Below are 17,053 nucleotides of genomic sequence, written 5' to 3'. Positions count from 1 at the left end.
TACTTTCTCATTACATTACTGCTCGGGAAGTAAAGGCTCTGTATACTCTCTCTTTCTCCTCACTCTCTCCTCGGGTGCAGCAGAATTACTGGAAAGCGTTTTCCGGGTGAGTTCTTGAAACAAAACCACTCTCTATCTTTTAATCCCTGAAAATAATTCCATGAAATTTTTGTAATCATTAATTTACTTTTAACACTGTGATCATGGTTTCTGTGCAGCAAATTTGGGTTATGTTGTTGAAATAAAAATTAAAATTTGAAGTTTAATCAATTGATTATGATGAACAAGAGGACGCCTCATTTTCTGGAAGTTTTCCTTCCTAATTTGAGTTCTGAAAGACTGGTAATTTTTACCACATTTTCATCTCTTTTCTTTTTTATTTGCATGCTTTCTTGTTCTATAGTTCAGGTATTGAGTTAATTTCTTTCATCATTTTTTATTTTTTTTGTTGAGGAAGGGAAGGAGGGTTTGCAATTTCTTTTTCCACTTTTTAAAAAAATATTTTATGGGTATTTTATTTATTATTTTTTTTTTTTTTAATTTATATTATAAAATTGATACTCGTAAAGATAATTATTGCTATTGTTATTCGCGTTTTTGTGTGCTTAACACCCCGTGTGATCGGCTGACACACCAAACCGTTATCGACTGAGTAATACTTAACCGATTGAGACTGACTTGAGTAACTCCTGACCAAGTAACCCTGGACGGTGTGGCCAACCAAAACTTGTGATTAATATTTCGTGATTATAGATATTTATTTCTGATTTTTTTTTTTTAATTTTTGGTTATTGTGTGTCTAGTGTAGAAGTCAAAGGGTGAATATTTTGCATACTGGTTTTTTGAGAAAAGAACACCTTCATTGTATGAGTTTTCCTAAAAAAAAAAAAAAAATCATTGTGTTAGTGGCCTTTCATTGATAGTGAAACTATGAACTAAAGGGAAAAGGGAGAAAAATTATGCATTTTTTTGGGAACTTTAGAATTTTTGATTTTGTGTTCATATTGAAAATTGATATATTGAACATTGATGTTTAAAGCTGTTTTAAGTATATGTTTCTGCTCTTCAGGGGCTTATGCGACTCTGAAACCTATGAGTTAGAGACTAAATTACTACCGTATCTCATTGAACATTATTCTATTTGTTCTACCTGCTGTGTAAATTTGCAGTTGTTTATGAAAATTTACTGCCTTTTGCGGTTTTGCCTTCCTATGATGTTCACACTGCCTCAGAATTGAGGAAATAAATAAAAAGTTGCAATATTGTGTTTAGAACTTTAGATCATTGTTGGAACAATAACTATTAATTAATCCACGGCCCATGATTTGGCTGGAAAAGGTAATTGTTTTGGACAAAAAGGAAATTGTAATCTGAAATATTAATCTCTAGCTTTTAGCCCTCAATCTTCTTGATAGACAATAAATGTCTGGCATTGAATTCCCTATGTATACGTTGTAAACATGATTTACATACTAGTTGCGTTGTTGTAACATGAAATAGTATAATATCATTTCATCATTGGTTGTGGGGTTGTTGTGATTACCGGGAACATGCAATTTTATGACCGAAGTCAGAATGATCTGTTTTTATGATTCAAGTTATAACTGTATAATATAAATTATGTCACACCTCTTGTGTTGTTTAAATGAGAGTACTGGTTCCTCCCTTAGTGTATATGTTGCATTATAATTCCTCTTAATTGATGGCATTTGATGTTTTGCTTGCAGAAAGTTCCATCTAAATTTGTTGAGCACCTTGCGGACCGAACTTCTGGACCTCTCTCATTGATAGGACCAAGTGGTAACGTATGGCACGTTGATCTGCTTGAGCTGAATGGTCACTTATATTTCCGTGATGGATGGCCTGCATTTGTGAAAGATCATTCGATACAGTGTGGTGATACTCTAGTTTTCAGATACAATGGGAGTTCAAATTTCAATGTACAAATTTTTGATGAAAGCTCATGTGAGAAAGACGAAGCCTTTTATGCAGATTGCAATCAAGGAGCTTCTGAATGTTATGAAAACTTGGAAAAGAAAAGAGAAAGGGATATGGAAGCTTCCATGTTAAGTTTGGTTGCTGAAAAGAAAATGAGGTGCAGGTGGGTGCCTGTTGGAAATGGAGAGCAAAATTTTAAAACATGTACCAAAGAAGGTCAGAAAAGTAACAAAACTGCAAATGGGCGTGATAATAGGACAAAAGACTTAGCAACGGCATCTGATACAACAGTTGTCTTAGCTATTCCTTCTCTTAACGGACCTGATGGTAAAGCAAGTCAAGTAAAATTTCATGTCAAGAAAATTTCTCCAAAAGTGATGTCTTCAAAAGTGAAGAAAGTCTCAAAGAAGGATCAAAGTAAGTACTTTTGCTTTTATTTAGCTATGTACAGAGGCTTATCAGCTTTATTTTTTGTGAATAGTTCCAGACTTCTTGTCATTTGGATTTTTTAGTCCAATTGAGTCAAAGTTTCATTATTCTTTGGTGTTTGATTGAGATGGGCTCAATGAGAATGGCCCATTTACTCGTTCCTTGTTTTGTGAAGTGACGGACAGTTGTTGCCTTTCTTATTTTAAGGGTAGATAAAAAAGCTACCCTATATAACAGTGGCATAGCTGCATACTAATTTGGAACTGGAACTTTGGTCAACTATCAGATTGAGATGTTTCTGCATACTAACTTTGTCATCGGCGGTTGTGAGGTTATGTTGATGTGATATTTGTTTGGAACTGGGACTTTGGTCAGGTCAACTATCAGATTGAGACGTTGCTGGTAAAGAAAAAACCTATTATTGCAGACAAGCAGTTTTACTTAAGATAAATAAAGTCACATCAATATCCAACATTCATTGAATATTGTGAACATGTTGCTGAAATTCATGAGAACTCATACAAATTTGAAACTTATGTCATTCTCAATACAATCTGACAAAACATTTAAAGAATAACTATAGAGCTGAGGGAGGCTGGAGCAATCTAGGGTAACCAGAGTGAGAGGAGAGAAGGATGAATGCTGAAAGCAGAAGTGCTCAAGTGGGGATGTTTCTCCTTTTATAATACTTATATCTTAAATGATTTTTGGCATCTCATCTGTATACTAGAGAACCATGGATTTCTGTTAGCTTTTAATTACTTAATACCTGAATCATGCCAGTTGGTTTCAGTGTACCTCCCCTTTTCTGCGAATGAAAAGTTTCTGATGTGATATATTAATTTCTTTTTTTATTCCATGTTTGAGATTATTTCCTCCTTTCTAATTTTACTTACTAACTGGAATCTTCTGATCCTATTATCTGAATCAGTGACCGACTTCCAGAAAATTCCCAGCATATCAAAGTTCATACAGTCAAGAGCTGCTAATTACTTCACGTCCAATTTACCATATTTTGTCAGAGTTATGTGTTATTCCAATATCAGTGGAAATGGTACTATGGTGAGTAGTTTTCCAGTTTCATATTGTCAATCAGTAGATGGGATTTTATTTTGCTGACATTGAAGTTGATCATTTCTTGAGTTATGAGCAAGGACCACATTGTTTTTTCATACATGTATTTGAAATGATCTTAACTGTCTGGTTGTTTTATTCGCTAGTTAAAGCTTCTCGCTACTTTATTGTGTTTATCTATGACGCGCGTCATGGCCAGTGAGTAATATTCCTGTGGCCGTTTTGAGTAACGGCCCTTGCTCTTCAGGATTCCTACAAGCTAGATGTAATAAAATATCTGAAGAAGTCTTGCTACATTTCTGCACCATGCTTTTGTTGTTTATAGTTTTGTGTATGAGTCTTCTATTAACTTTCTTGCAGAAAATTCCTACTTATTTTTCGAAAGATCATCTCCCAAAATGCCGAGTCAAAGTCACCCTCATGAATCTAAATGGAGACTGCTGGATGGTAAACTCTATTCCAGCTATTAGGCGACAGGCTACACTGCATAGTTTTTGTGGTGGTTGGCCAGCCTTTGTTCGTGATAATAGTCTCAAGATAGAAGATGTATGCATGTTTGAACTTGTGAGTAATTTTGAAATGCGTGTACGTGTTCTACGGCCGGGTTTGGAAGGGTTAGAATGTCAAATTGGAAACAGTTCTGCTGTTGATGGTGTTGGATTGGGTGGGAGACATCTTGAAGCTGCTGAAAATGTAGCACACAGTACCGGAGCCCATCCTTTACTAGAATTAGATCAAACATATGAATCATGCACACCTCACTATAAAACGGATAAAACTAAAACAGATACAATGCCTTACATGCAGCAAGAGGCAGCGTCTATTGGTACAGTTGACGACTTTATTGCAGTACACGTTCCTGCTTGTGCTTCTGCATCCTCCATTGGTACAAATTGTGATTCTAAAGCAGGTATTTTAATTACATTTTGAAGTAGTATAGTAGTTGCACATTGTAGTACTGACATTGTGTGATCTATCAACGTTTAGTCAATAGCTTGCGGTTAAATAAATTGATCTATTGGAATTTTGTTTTCCTCTAAATTCACTCGTTTATTAATGCTTCCAGATAAACATCTAGTATGTTATACCGGGGAAGCTATGTCGTATCACGCAACTGAAAATAGCCTGGTTGATTTACAAGCCACACACGGTATGAACATGCAGCCTACAATTGGAGAAGTCAGCGACGCCCTATCTTTCACTTCCCCCTTTCCTAGTTTTATGAAGGTTATGATGAATTCCAATGTCGGTGGATCATTCACTCTGGTGAGTACTTTTGCTGCGATTGGCAAAAACTTTTGCAATTTCAGGACATCTGGTATAATAGTATGCCTTTTGTTTTTCAATTTGTTTCTCCAATTAACATGCTTATTATGTCCTTCATGAACATGTCTGTATATTATTCACACAAAACTCTTATACAGTGTTAGCGTATGAGGTAATTAATCTAGAGTATTGAGATTCATTGTTCTTTTAAACTTTTGGTTACCTACTGCTAATAATCAGGTCAGTTTATATGCTTTCTATGTATCAATTGCTAATTAAAAGAAATTGCAGAAAATTTAAGATGAATGTAGGGAGAAACTCAACTGCCTATATAACTAATAGGGGAATTAGTTAATACAAATTACAAGCTGATGCTGTCACTCTTCGAGGGTGATTCCGCCTAGAATGTGTTTACACTCAGAACCTCTCATGATTTCTCTCTCTAGCTTTCCCCATATATTACAATGATCCTACTCAACTTGCTGCTTAATCCATTTGCGAACAGAATTCTATAACCACTTCCCATTATATGCAGTAACTAACTCCCAGAGCTCACAAATCTTAGCTGCCCTCATTCCTTTAATGAAGTTATTGTACAAGATCTTGGAGGGGGGGGGGGGGGGGATATTGTAATTTCTTGCATTACCTCCCAACAGCCACCTTGTCCTCAAGGGAATAAGGGAAACCTCTGATACAGTGCTGAGAACTACTCCCATGTGGCTTGAAATTCACCCTAATTCTATTTAATGAGCTTCCACACTGCTCTCTCCACTGTACACTTTGTTTCTGACTCTCAGGACTGCTTCAGGCTCTCTTTTGATTGCCAATTCATAAATAGGTTAAGGTGGTATACTTATTAGAGACCAAGGAACTTCCCACAGCTGCTTTCAGTTGAGAAACATGGAAGGGAGCTCTAGCCAGTATGCAACTTGCCCCATTCTCTGTATCACTTTATATGGACCATAGTACCTCACAGCTAGCTTCTCATAAGGGATTTAGGCCAGTGATTATTGTCTATGTGGTTGCAACATCAAGCACCATGTTTGGTTTGATGTAAGGTTTTCATGGAAAATGATTTTTCCATTATTTCACATTTTCCTTTGTTTAGTTTGTAAAGTGGTTTTCCCAACGATGGAAAATTGCATCCATAATGGTGAAAAATATTTTCCTTTACAAAACAAGGGAAGCCACATTTTCCTCCTTTCTCCTTGTATCCTTTTTACTTTTCTCTCATCCTTCCCCACATTTCCTCTCCTATTTTAGATTTCTCTTTTACTTTTCTTGTAAGAACCAAACACAGGAAAACAATCTTGCAACTTTGCAAGTGTGGTTTTCCTTGAAAATATGTTTTCCATGAAAACTTATTTTACGTTGAAAATATTTTACATCAAACCAAATGGTTCCCAAATGCACCATATCCAAATTATACTTCCTTCTTATGCATCCAATATAGTGTCGCTATCTAGTAGTTGTTCCTCTAAGGAAGAGACTACAGAGTTGACTTGCTAATATCTTAACAGCCTTGGTGGTTCACTTGTTCTCTTCCATAGACAACTTGGAATTGTGTCACTCTTATGGAGGCAAGAGTAGAGGTATTGGACCAATACTCAGCCCACGGTAACCATGTAATCAAAGATCTTTTCAATGAAGCATCTAAGGCCGGTTTTCAGGGTCTTATTACCTACCTCTATATGCTCATCCAACTGGGATGATAAGTACTCCTGTTGAATTCAGTGCCCTGTAGCTAGAAGAGCTCTTTCCAAAAGATACTGAAGATAATTCTGTCTCGATCTAAAACAATGGAAGATGTAAACCATTTAGCCTTATTACTTCCTGAAGGAATGCAACGACTATGTTTGGAGCTATATATGTTTGTTTGAACCCTGAATAGTTGCATATCTAGAGAGCCTATACACCACTACCAGCAGGGGGGAGGGGGATAAAATAAACCAACCAGGCTTGAGTGCCTTTGGTTTGGTCTTTCTCATGCCAACCCAGAAACAGTTTGAAGCAATCCTTTGGTAGGTCCGTGAACTCACCAGAGTGACCAGTTGACCACCAATGGGTGTGTCATAGTACTCATGTAAAACTGTCAATACTGAGGATTGCTTGGGTACAACAATTCTCCATTTGTACTTTATTATGTTCTGATTAAGTGTGTATCCCTTGGGTGTTATCCTCCCATTTCTGAAATCCTCAGTCAGCCTCTTGATAAAAGAGCCCTGTTGCACCTGATGTTTTATGTCTATCCAACCAATACCATGAAAGGAAATCATCATTCAATGCTCCACTTCACCCAAAAACTCTCTCGACAGAGCATCTGCTATTCTATTCTCTATTCAAGTTACCTGTCTTATGATGAATCTCAAACTTAAAACCCATCAGTTTACTCACCCATCTTTGGTACTCAAGTCCCTATTCCCTTTTCTCCATCAGGCAGCTCCAGTGATTTGTCATGATTACGAACTTCCTTTCCATCAAGTATTGCCTCCATATCTGAACCACAGGCACTATAGCCTTCAACTCCTCATAAATTGATTTCACTTTAGCCCTCGCTCCCAGTAGCTTGTTAAAGTAAGCAATTGGGTGACTGCCTTGTAGCAGCATAGCTCCCACTCTGTTACCAGAATCATCATCTTCTAAAGTGAGAGTTTTATTAAAATCAGGAATTACTAGGATAGCAGATGTCATCAAAACGTGTTTTAAAGCCGCAAATGCTGAAGTTGCTCCCTAGTCCAATCAAATTTGTCTATTATTAGCTGTTCAGTGAGGAGGGCTTTGTTTGCTTAACCCTCAAAGAATATTTTGTAATACCTCTTGAGAGTAAGGAATCCTTGTAATTCATGTCTGCAATCTCTCTTTTAATCATTTTTGCCCTTCCTATGGCCCTGGAATGTCATTTCTGATACTCACAAGAACTTTAAAACACTGACACTAAGATAACCTTATTATCAATGACCAATAGAAGCTTTCTCAAGACAGTAGCCACAATAGGAGAAACTCGTAGCAGGTCAAGGACTCTAAGGCTACACCAAACACCCCAAGCTGTCTGCGAAGAGAGTTGCTGAGCAGAGGCCGCTGCCTGCTAGAATCATTCAAGAGTGGAGGCATCTTGTCGTTCTAAAGGTTGAAGAAATGTAGGCAGCCCACATCAAGTAGTGGAAGGAAATCTCCAGCAATGGTATCTGAGGTAGCAGAGGTTTCCAGAGAAGCCGACTAACGGATAGGTACTCGATAACTCGGGTGAGGAAACTGATGAAAGAGGAAATAATCCATCAACTGTGACAGCAAAAATGAAGTGTGAAAAGTAATTTGGAAAAAAAAAAAAAAAAAAAAAAAAAGAAATATAGGGGATTCTAGGGTTTGATGGTAATTCTACTTGGATATTCCTATCCTTGGTAAGATTGCAAGAAGAAGCAAATTTGACCAGTAGTTGGCTTTGATCTAGTAAACTTTGGCTAGGAGAGGAAATGGTGGGTCAGTGAGCTGAGTAGCTTTTTTTTTTAATTTCTAGGCTTAAGTTTTCGGTGGCAGCTTAACTTTACTGCCGCTTTTTATGGAAAAAGAAGCAAGGGACCTTTGAGGCTTTGAGTTAGGTCAGCTTATATGATTCATCACACTGATTTTTGATTTAGGTCTTCCTTGTTGCTAACTGGTATTTGGGGGGACATAAAGAAAAAGAAGAGGCTATTTTTCATAACAAGATCGCTTATAGTAACTCAATATGTTGTGTTTGCAAGTAATTCTAGCTTCTTGTTTCACCATTTCTACATTGGCTGCCTCAAGCCCCAGACACTTTGTCTTTTTTTTTTGGGCTTAATTCAAAAGGAATGTGACATGATAAAATCTAATCATATGATTTTCTTAATGCATTTTATTTTATTTTATTTATTTATTTTTTTAATAATCTGATTTATATTTTTTAACAGAATGTCCCAAGTAAGTTTGCAGCTGCACATCTTCCGAATTACAAGGCTGAGGTAGTGCTCCGTAATTTGAAAGGGGACTCTTGGAGTGTTGTTTCAGCTCATTATGGAAACTCGACAAAGTTCTGTGGTGGCTGGATGTCATTTGCACGTATGAATGATTTGAAAGTTGGGGATATATGTGTCTTTGAACTTCTTGATGAGAGGTTGTTGCAAGTGCGTGTTTTTGAGGGTAGCTACAAGAGCCCTGATTGTGTGTATGATAAAGCTGTAGTTGATGATGCAACAGCTTCCATTGAGTCTACTGAATATGGAGTTTTGCCTGAGACATTTATTGATTGAAACAGGTGAGCTCTACAGTGCCTCTCTTCCCTCAGATATGTAATCCTCTGAGGTACTTTCACCAACACTTCAGAAACTTCTTAATTGAAAAAATGTCATCTTTGTCTTCCCATCAGAAAATAAGCAAGGTCCCCCCCCCCCCCCCCTCATGGTATTCCTTTCTTTTATCGCCATATATTAAAAAGATCTGAAAAGCGAAGCACCTTTTATTGACAATGCTCTTATGTCCTTTAAATTGAAAACCAAATTTTGCAATTTGAAGTCTTTCTAAAATTCAGCACCTTTCACAGATTTTTACCAGTTTCTATTCCATACTCTACAAAAGTAGTTAAATGACAAAATATTTTAAAATTTAAATTATATATACTGCTTTACTATCACTAATATTGGCTTGATTTGTGTTATTAAGCTAGAACATTGTCTTGAGCTGATACATCAACTAAATGAAACATATTTTATAAACTAGTTATTACGTTGTAAAATCATGTACATAGGCACCATTAATAGTTGACTAATTCTTTTTTACAACTTAAAAGAGATGGATGTTTCTCATGGCAGCTGATAAGCTGCTTATCTCCTCACTCTTTTCTTCATCAGCAAATTAAACCTGTGGGGTATCAGTTGCACTTGTCTATGAGTAACCTATGTCACTGTTTTTCAATTTCTTCATCAGTTTAATATGCTTTGACCTGCATTAGCACTTAGGATGACTATAGTAGAAGTGTGTGTGGACTACATGATTCTGGTAAATGTTATCACAATTTGCAACTGATTAACCTTTCTCCTAATCCATATTTTATTATTTTTGCCAAAAAAATTACTTGAAATTACAATGTACTATCTCTGATCCTTGCTGGTGAAAGTTATTAGAAAGAGCACAAATAGAGAGGGTCATTGTGTGACTTTCCATGTTCCTTTTGGTGTTCATTTGACTTGAGGCTTTATGAGTAAATCTTTAAACTATTTGTGTGGTCAAGGTACTTATATTTTTCAACTGTGCAAGTATTTAGTAGCTGTCCTAACGTTACTGTAAAGATATAAACTGTTTGTGACCACTGCTGCTGTTCACGGGTTAGTGACAACCAAGTGAATACTCTCCGCCTCTTCCCCCATCCCCTAGACTCACTGAGAAACTCAATTTTTTTAACCACTAACAAAGTCAAAATTTTGCTTTCCTGTCGAATTCCCTATTTTTCCTATCTGAAATCCCCCTCCCCCCTTTTCCCCCACCCGGTTCCTATGGTATTCATTCCATATGTATGTGACACTGAATGCTAATTTGATTATCAATTCCATGTGTAGGCGGTCGATCTTCTAAAGTTTCAGCCTGAAGAATGTGTTTCAAAATCATTTGTATCGGTAATCCTTTGATAATTTCAGGGCATTATTTTCCTGGAGTCGTTTGATAGTCACAATTGTATATTCTTTACTCAGCTGTACTCTCCATCAAGAACTGAACTAAATTGTTCTGTGTTTTCAGTGTAATGTAGTAGTCTTGATGGATTTGAAGTACAAATCTGGTTTAGCAGAATAAAATGTCTTGTATATAAGATTATTCTGTAGTATATGTAGAGATTTATGGATGTATGGACTTAGTACTTGTATTATTTTTCTTGGTACCCATATATTTTTTGTTGATTATCTTTGCTCAACCAAAAATTTTCAAAATTTTACTTTTATTATTATAACTAAGAATAGTACTCCATATTAATAATAATAATTAATAATGATAACTTAGTACATTGACATGTAATGTTTAATTGTGTCAATTATTCTGGGATAGAATAACTTTTATTATGTAATGAGTTGTTGAACTAGTCACAAATCATAATGTCAACTAGTATATTTTCGAAGGGTTAAGGGGGACTGGGAATTCGTAGTATTGCCCCTTTTAACTCTTCCCTGTTGGCAAATTAAAGAAAGTTGGCGACTTAATCAGTGCCCTCAACCGTTGGTTTCTCGGCTCCTGTCAGCGAAGTATCTAGCTCTTTGCTCTATTGACTCGTTCTCGGCTTCTCGTCCCTCCTGGAGCTGTAGGGGTCTTATTTCAGGGATGTCCTTGTTGTCGAAGGGTTTGTGTTGGAAGGTTGGTTCAGGTTCTCGAGTTCGTACTTTGGAGGATTCTTGGGTTCCGAGGGACTAGTTCATTTTAAGGATCTTCCGTTTGAGTCGGTTCGACCGACTCTTGTGTCTTCTTTACTTGATTCACGTTCTTGCGCGTGGGATGCTTCTATTATTCACGGGTTGTTTGATTTTGGCTCTGCTGCTAGAATTCTATCCTTGGATCGACCAGTGCGTCTAACGGATGATTTTGTTTACTAAAAGTTTACTAGGGATGGTGTCTTTACAATGAAATCTGCTTATGATCTCCTTTGTGAGCCTAGGGTTGTGTCTGGTAGTCCATCTCAAATCTCTCAAGCATGGTGGAGGAAGTTTTGGGCTTTACCAATTCTTCCTCATTGGAAAATATTTGGTTGGAAATTGTTGCACGACGCTCTTCCTTTAGCGACTATTCTCAACTCTCGAGGCCTCTCTGTTGATCCAGTTTGTGCCTTTTGTCATGTGGATGTGGAATCTGTGTCCCATACATTCAGAGATTGTCCTGCTATCTGTAGTCTTTGGCTGTCTGGAGCATTGGGCATCCAATTGGATCTTATGCAGTTTCCTTTGTTTAGTATTTGGTTCTCGAGTACAATTTCTCTTTTTTCGTCATCGAGAAATTGGAAGGGCATTACTTCGTTATTTGCTCTCCTTTGGGCGATTTGGATTTCTCGTAATTAATTGTGGTTTAGGAAAGTTGTTTGGTTACCTGGGTCAATTGTCGATCTGGCGTCAGATTGGGCTCTTCGTAGTATGCAGGCTCTAGATTGGAAGAGGTTTGCGAGGTCTTCTCGATCGGTTAGTTTAGAGGCTAGTTAGGATGTCAAGTGGCTGTGTCTGCGGGGGTTACCTTATATTTCTCTAACGGCTTGTTTAATTGTAGACGGGGCCTGGGATTGTTCTACGTACAGGGCGAAAGCAGGCTGGATAGTCCGTGATCTTCATTCTTCTGAGGTTTTGGGAGGTGGTTGTCGTGCTTTTATGGCAGGTTCAGCGTTGCAGTCTGAGCTTCAGGCTTGTATTTGGGGTTTGGAGTTTGCTATTCGCAAAGGCTTTTTGAAAATCCGGGTTTATACAGATTGTGTTGCCCTCCTTACTCTTCTTCCTCCTTCTGGTTCAATGGAAAATTCTGCTTGGTGGATTCAGGAGTTGCGGGCTTCAGTTCAATCTCTTTTGGTTTGCCAGGTTCAAAAGGTTCCTCGTGTGTGGGTCAATCCTGCTCACTGGTTGGCTGGTTGTGCCCGGCGACGTCAGTTGTTGTATTTTCAGTTTTAGTTTTTTGGGTTGACAGTTGTTTTTTTCCTTTTATTTAATAGCTCTTTTGTAAAAAAAAAAAAACCTAGTATGTTTAAATTTTATTTACTACCTCCGTTAATTGTTATGTGCAACTTTGGGGTATTATTTGTGAGGTATAAAATATTCCAAAGCTGCACATAACATTTAACTGAGGTAGTATTTATTATTATTTTTTTTAATTTTGTATAACTTTTACTGCAGTAATAGATAGTCAAAGTTTGCTAAGAACATTTTTTTTTTAAAAAAAAAAGCCTCATTAGCTCATTTGTTACAGAAGGAAAAAAAAAAACAAATTAAACATTCCATCTTCCACGATGATCCTGTTAAATTGTAAATTCAAGCATTTGTCTTCGAGCGTGCTTCATAGAACGCCACTTTTTATGTCTATTCTATCTTATCAGTAATAATTTGCAAAGTGTTAGTGTTTATATTCATAATGAGAAGGATGAGTTGTGGGATATAATTGAGTCTTTGGGAGATAACATTACACCAACAATTCACTACATTAATTAACAAAACCCCAAGAAGCACCATGCAAGCATGCTTCTCACAAGCAAACTTGTTGGACTCCAGATCAAGAGACAAAGCTTGATGTCGCTTTGTGCCCACACGATCCCTCTTGTAATAACCTGCAAAAACCCTGTCACAACACACTTACCTGATTCCTAAAGGCGAGAATGAGTAATAGTCCATAGACAATACACGCGAGACGAAAGCCTAAGCCTTGAGTTTTGAAGATTGCCTATAAACCCTTGAGAAGCAGCTCTTGTTGGAGGACTTACTTGAACTAACAGGACCTTGACCAACTCTTTTGAAACCTGATTTGCAGCTGCATCAACTGTGGATGACCGAGAAGAAGCACACAAGAACTTTTGATGGAATCGCATGGTGCTTCGAGCCACAAAGAAAGGAGGAACCAAAGGAATAGAGGTCTCTACTTCCCTGGATTTTTCACCTAGGAGGGCCATTGTCAAGATTTGAATTTTACTCAGGATAACCAGAAACGTCACAAATGACATAGACCTTAAATGGAAAAAACTTAGCACATCACCGTGCATAAGACGCTGCAAATTAGAGGATGTAATCTAAAGAGATGAACCAAAACATCCGCGGGATTGGAACTGGTATTGCTGCAAATCATTATCCCGTTGTTTTGACCCCGGAAGAGACTCACTTTCCAAACCTTTAGAAACTATTTCATCTAACACTATCAAAGAAACCATAGCAACATGACAATGCACATAAACCTTGCTTGTCTAAAGAAGCAGCTTCAACAAATGGTGTAGTTTTTGAGCTACCTAAAGTGTGGTCTACAGAAGAGGCACAACCTAAAAGCCTTTTAACCTCATGTAATTCATTTAACACTTCCATGTTTTTTGTGTCAAAATAAACTGCCTTGCAAAGGTCTAATTTGGCAAAACTGAGATCACCTAACCCCTTAAATGCTAAAGCTCTCCTAAACAAGCATTTGGTATGATAGGTATCATACCTCAACACAAATGGACATAACCTATACTTTATCAAAGTCCTGTAATTTCAGGGCACACGCAGCCAGGTTGAGATTCAAAGCAAAGGCTAAAGAACGAAACATAGCATAAGCCTCCAGAGTTAATGGTAAATTAAAACAAAGTAATTTGCTCGCTAAATCATACTTGAAAAAAGCAAGTTTAAACTTGCGTTCCCCAAACAAGGAATTACCTTCATCCTTAAAGATTTTAGAACAGACCAAAACATCATCATGACAAGCTAAGGAATCTAGGATATGAACAACATGGTTTTCATTAAACCCATCAGGAAGATGGAACTCAGCAAAAGCAGGACACATGTCCATTTCAAAATACCACCCCCTCAATAAAACCCGGAAATATGACGGCGTAGATACCAAGCTAGCTAAACAGAACAAGTAACTCTGCGCCCCCTCTGGAACAACCACTAGCGGGAAGCACAAAACATAAACGGAACCTAAAACCCAATAAAGGAAGTATAAAGTAAAAAGGCTTAAAGTGATAAAGGAAAAAAGAACCATTATGGAGAACGGTTGCTTGTACACGACCTTGATAATTGCAAGGATAGGCTTCGGCACCTTCTCTCAGCTTGAGTGAACAATTCGAGCGGTTGTTCCCCTTACCGAACACAAAAATCAGATTTCCCCAACAACAACAAACAAACCCAAAAGCAATAAACCTATACAACGCTAGCTGTAGTTAGTGGTGTCCACCGTGCGAGTCGTGCGAGCTGAGTTAGGGTTAGGTGGGTCGCGGGTTGGGGTTTCATGACACACGACACGACACACATTAGGTAGGGTGGGCCGGGTCGTGGGTTGGGTTGAAGAAGTTGGACACATCAGGGTTAGGTTCGTGGGTTAGACGGGTCGTGGGTGGGTCGAGCTGGGTTCGTGGGTTAGACGGGCCGTGGGTGGGTCGAGGTGGGTTCGTGGGTTAGGATGGGTCAAAGGGTGGGTCGAGGTGGGTTAGGGTGGGTTGAGGTGGGTCGAGGTGGGTTAGGGTTGAGATGGGTTAGTGTGTTAGGGTCGGGTGGGTTCGTATGTTAGGGTCGGGTGGGCTAAATGGCTAAATGTGTGGTGTTTTAATTTTTACAAAATTAACAATTTGATGGCTTGCTCTTAATTAAGATGCCTACGTATCCTTATATCACAAAATAAGGAATCAAAGCCAACGTATTTCTTATATTGTACGTATTTTGGAATTTAGGGGGGGGGGGGGCTTGGACCTATCTTTAGAAAATTAAATTTTAATTTTGCAATTAAATTCTAATTTTCGAAAAATAAGTTGCCTACGTATCCCGAAAGAATAAAAGCCCACGTAGTTCTTAGCGTACCTGATTAAGACTTTTCTAGCCACCCATGTTTGTTGCATCATCATCCCCGGAAGCCGCATCATCCGTTGACGACTCCAATATCATCACAGGATCATCTTCATCCTCTTCGTCTTGCTTTAAACCTTGAGTTCTTCTTTCAGCTTGATCCCAATCTTTCTTACAAACACAAATTTGAATGCTTTCCGGAGTTAAGCGAGATCATTTTTCATCTAACACTCTTCTACCTGCACTAAAAGCAGACTCGGAAGCAACAGATGAAGCGGGAACTGCAAGTATATCTTTTGCAATTCTCGCTAATATAGGAAAACTTTTTTGATGTTCTTGCCACCATTTTATAATTTGAAAGCTGTTGTTGGTCTCATGTTGATATGACAAATAATCATTTATAGCAAGTGTTGAAGAAGATGATGATGAGAATGATGTAGATGCTTTGTGTTTTTTTTTTCATAACTTTATCAAGAAAACCAAATCTAGAATCGGAAGTACTAGTATTAGTTGGTGTTGCTAAATCAAAACCATAAATAGATGCATAATGATCATAAAGGTCTCCCAAAACAGATTTGCATTTGTTAATATATTCACTAACATTATAATCGATACCTAAACTTGTATAATAAAATTCTAAAAGATTTTCCAAACCTTCAGCTTTGACACCGGGGTCAAGAATAGAAGCAATTCCATAAATAATTGGAAATTCACTAAAATAAGTATGCCACTTACGTTTCATGCTATCAAGAACGGGACGAAGTTCATCAATCTTCGTATGCTCTTCGATGGTGTGAACAACTTTAACACACTCAATTACGACTAAATGAATGTTAGGCTCATAGATATAAGAGAAAATATGAGTTGCACTATCAAAAGCATTTAAAACATCACGAACAAAAGAAGCATTAGTCCATTGACTTTCGGTTAATAACTCAGTAGGATCAACACGAGTCTCATTGTAAAGTTGGGTCAAAATATCACGATATTTTATAGCATCATTCAACAAATTGAAAGTAGAATTCCAACGGGTAGGGGTATCAATGGACCATTGTCTTTTCTTAAGACCTCTTTCTTTACACATAGCTATGTACTTTCTTCTAACGGACTGAGTTATCCTAATCCATTTTATAACTGTTCTAATTGGGTTTAGCAATGGTTGCAACTCAGCGAGACCCTCTTGAACAGACAAATTCAAAATATGAGCACAACATCTAACATGCAAGAGACTACCACCCAACAACAAATGCAACTCGGAGTCATTTTTCAAATAGTCAATACACTTTGTGTTTGCAGTTGCATTATCAAGAGACAAAGAAAAAACTTTATTATTCAAGTGAAATTCTTTTAAACAATCCAAAATACGAACTTTGATGTTAAAACCGGTATGCCTTTCTTCCATAGCTTGAAAACATAGAATACGTTTTTGAATAAACCAATCATCATCCACCCAATGAGCAGTAATGCAAAGAAAAGGTTCGCCCATACTAGAAGTCCATGTATCACTTGTAAAACTAACACGACCATCAAAAGTACGAAATAATTCAATCAAACCACTTCTATACTTATAATAAGAAGTTTGTGTATAACGTCTTAGGGTATTTCGAGGGACACGAGTAAATGCAGGTTGTAATGCAACTTTATTAAAATGCTCAACATTTGCATTTTCACCATAACTAAAAGGGTATTCATTAGCAATAACTAAAGTACTCATTTCATCAATCATTCTATCTTTATTTTAAATGAAAGGTGTACCTCCGCCTGGTATATGGTTCATGTATCCACCCAATTTTGTTTGGACGGGCATCCCACCCCCCGAAGTACGGGGGCCATTTTCGAACAAGTCGTGTTTATTTTGC

General features: G+C 37.5%; 1 protein-coding gene across 2 annotated transcripts; it reads left to right on the top strand.

The window, feature by feature from the left end:
• Positions 1-10,601, top strand: LOC145637872 (B3 domain-containing protein Os11g0197600-like). 2 transcript variants are annotated; one of them, XM_081688882.1, is made up of 9 exons: positions 1-106; positions 219-342; positions 1,728-1,896; positions 1,993-2,355; positions 3,299-3,429; positions 3,802-4,351; positions 4,508-4,707; positions 8,637-8,980; positions 10,278-10,601. In XM_081688882.1, the coding sequence occupies exons 2-8, from the start codon at positions 277-279 to the stop codon at positions 8,973-8,975; spliced, it is 1,818 nt and encodes a 605-aa protein (XP_081545008.1). In that variant the 5' UTR covers positions 1-106; positions 219-276; the 3' UTR covers positions 8,976-8,980; positions 10,278-10,601. The 2 variants fall into 2 exon arrangements, with proteins under 2 accessions (XP_081545008.1, XP_081545007.1); XM_081688881.1 differs by having other exon boundaries at positions 1,728-2,355.
• The last annotated feature ends 6,452 nt before the right edge of the window (positions 10,602-17,053 follow it).

Source organism: Chenopodium album, chromosome 7 (genome assembly GCF_948465745.1).
Source record: "Chenopodium album chromosome 7, dcCheAlbu1.1, whole genome shotgun sequence".
NCBI classification, from domain to species: Eukaryota; Viridiplantae; Streptophyta; class Magnoliopsida; order Caryophyllales; family Amaranthaceae; genus Chenopodium; species Chenopodium album.
Note: the sequence above shows the minus strand (reverse complement) of the source record. Positions and strands in the feature narration are given on the sequence as shown.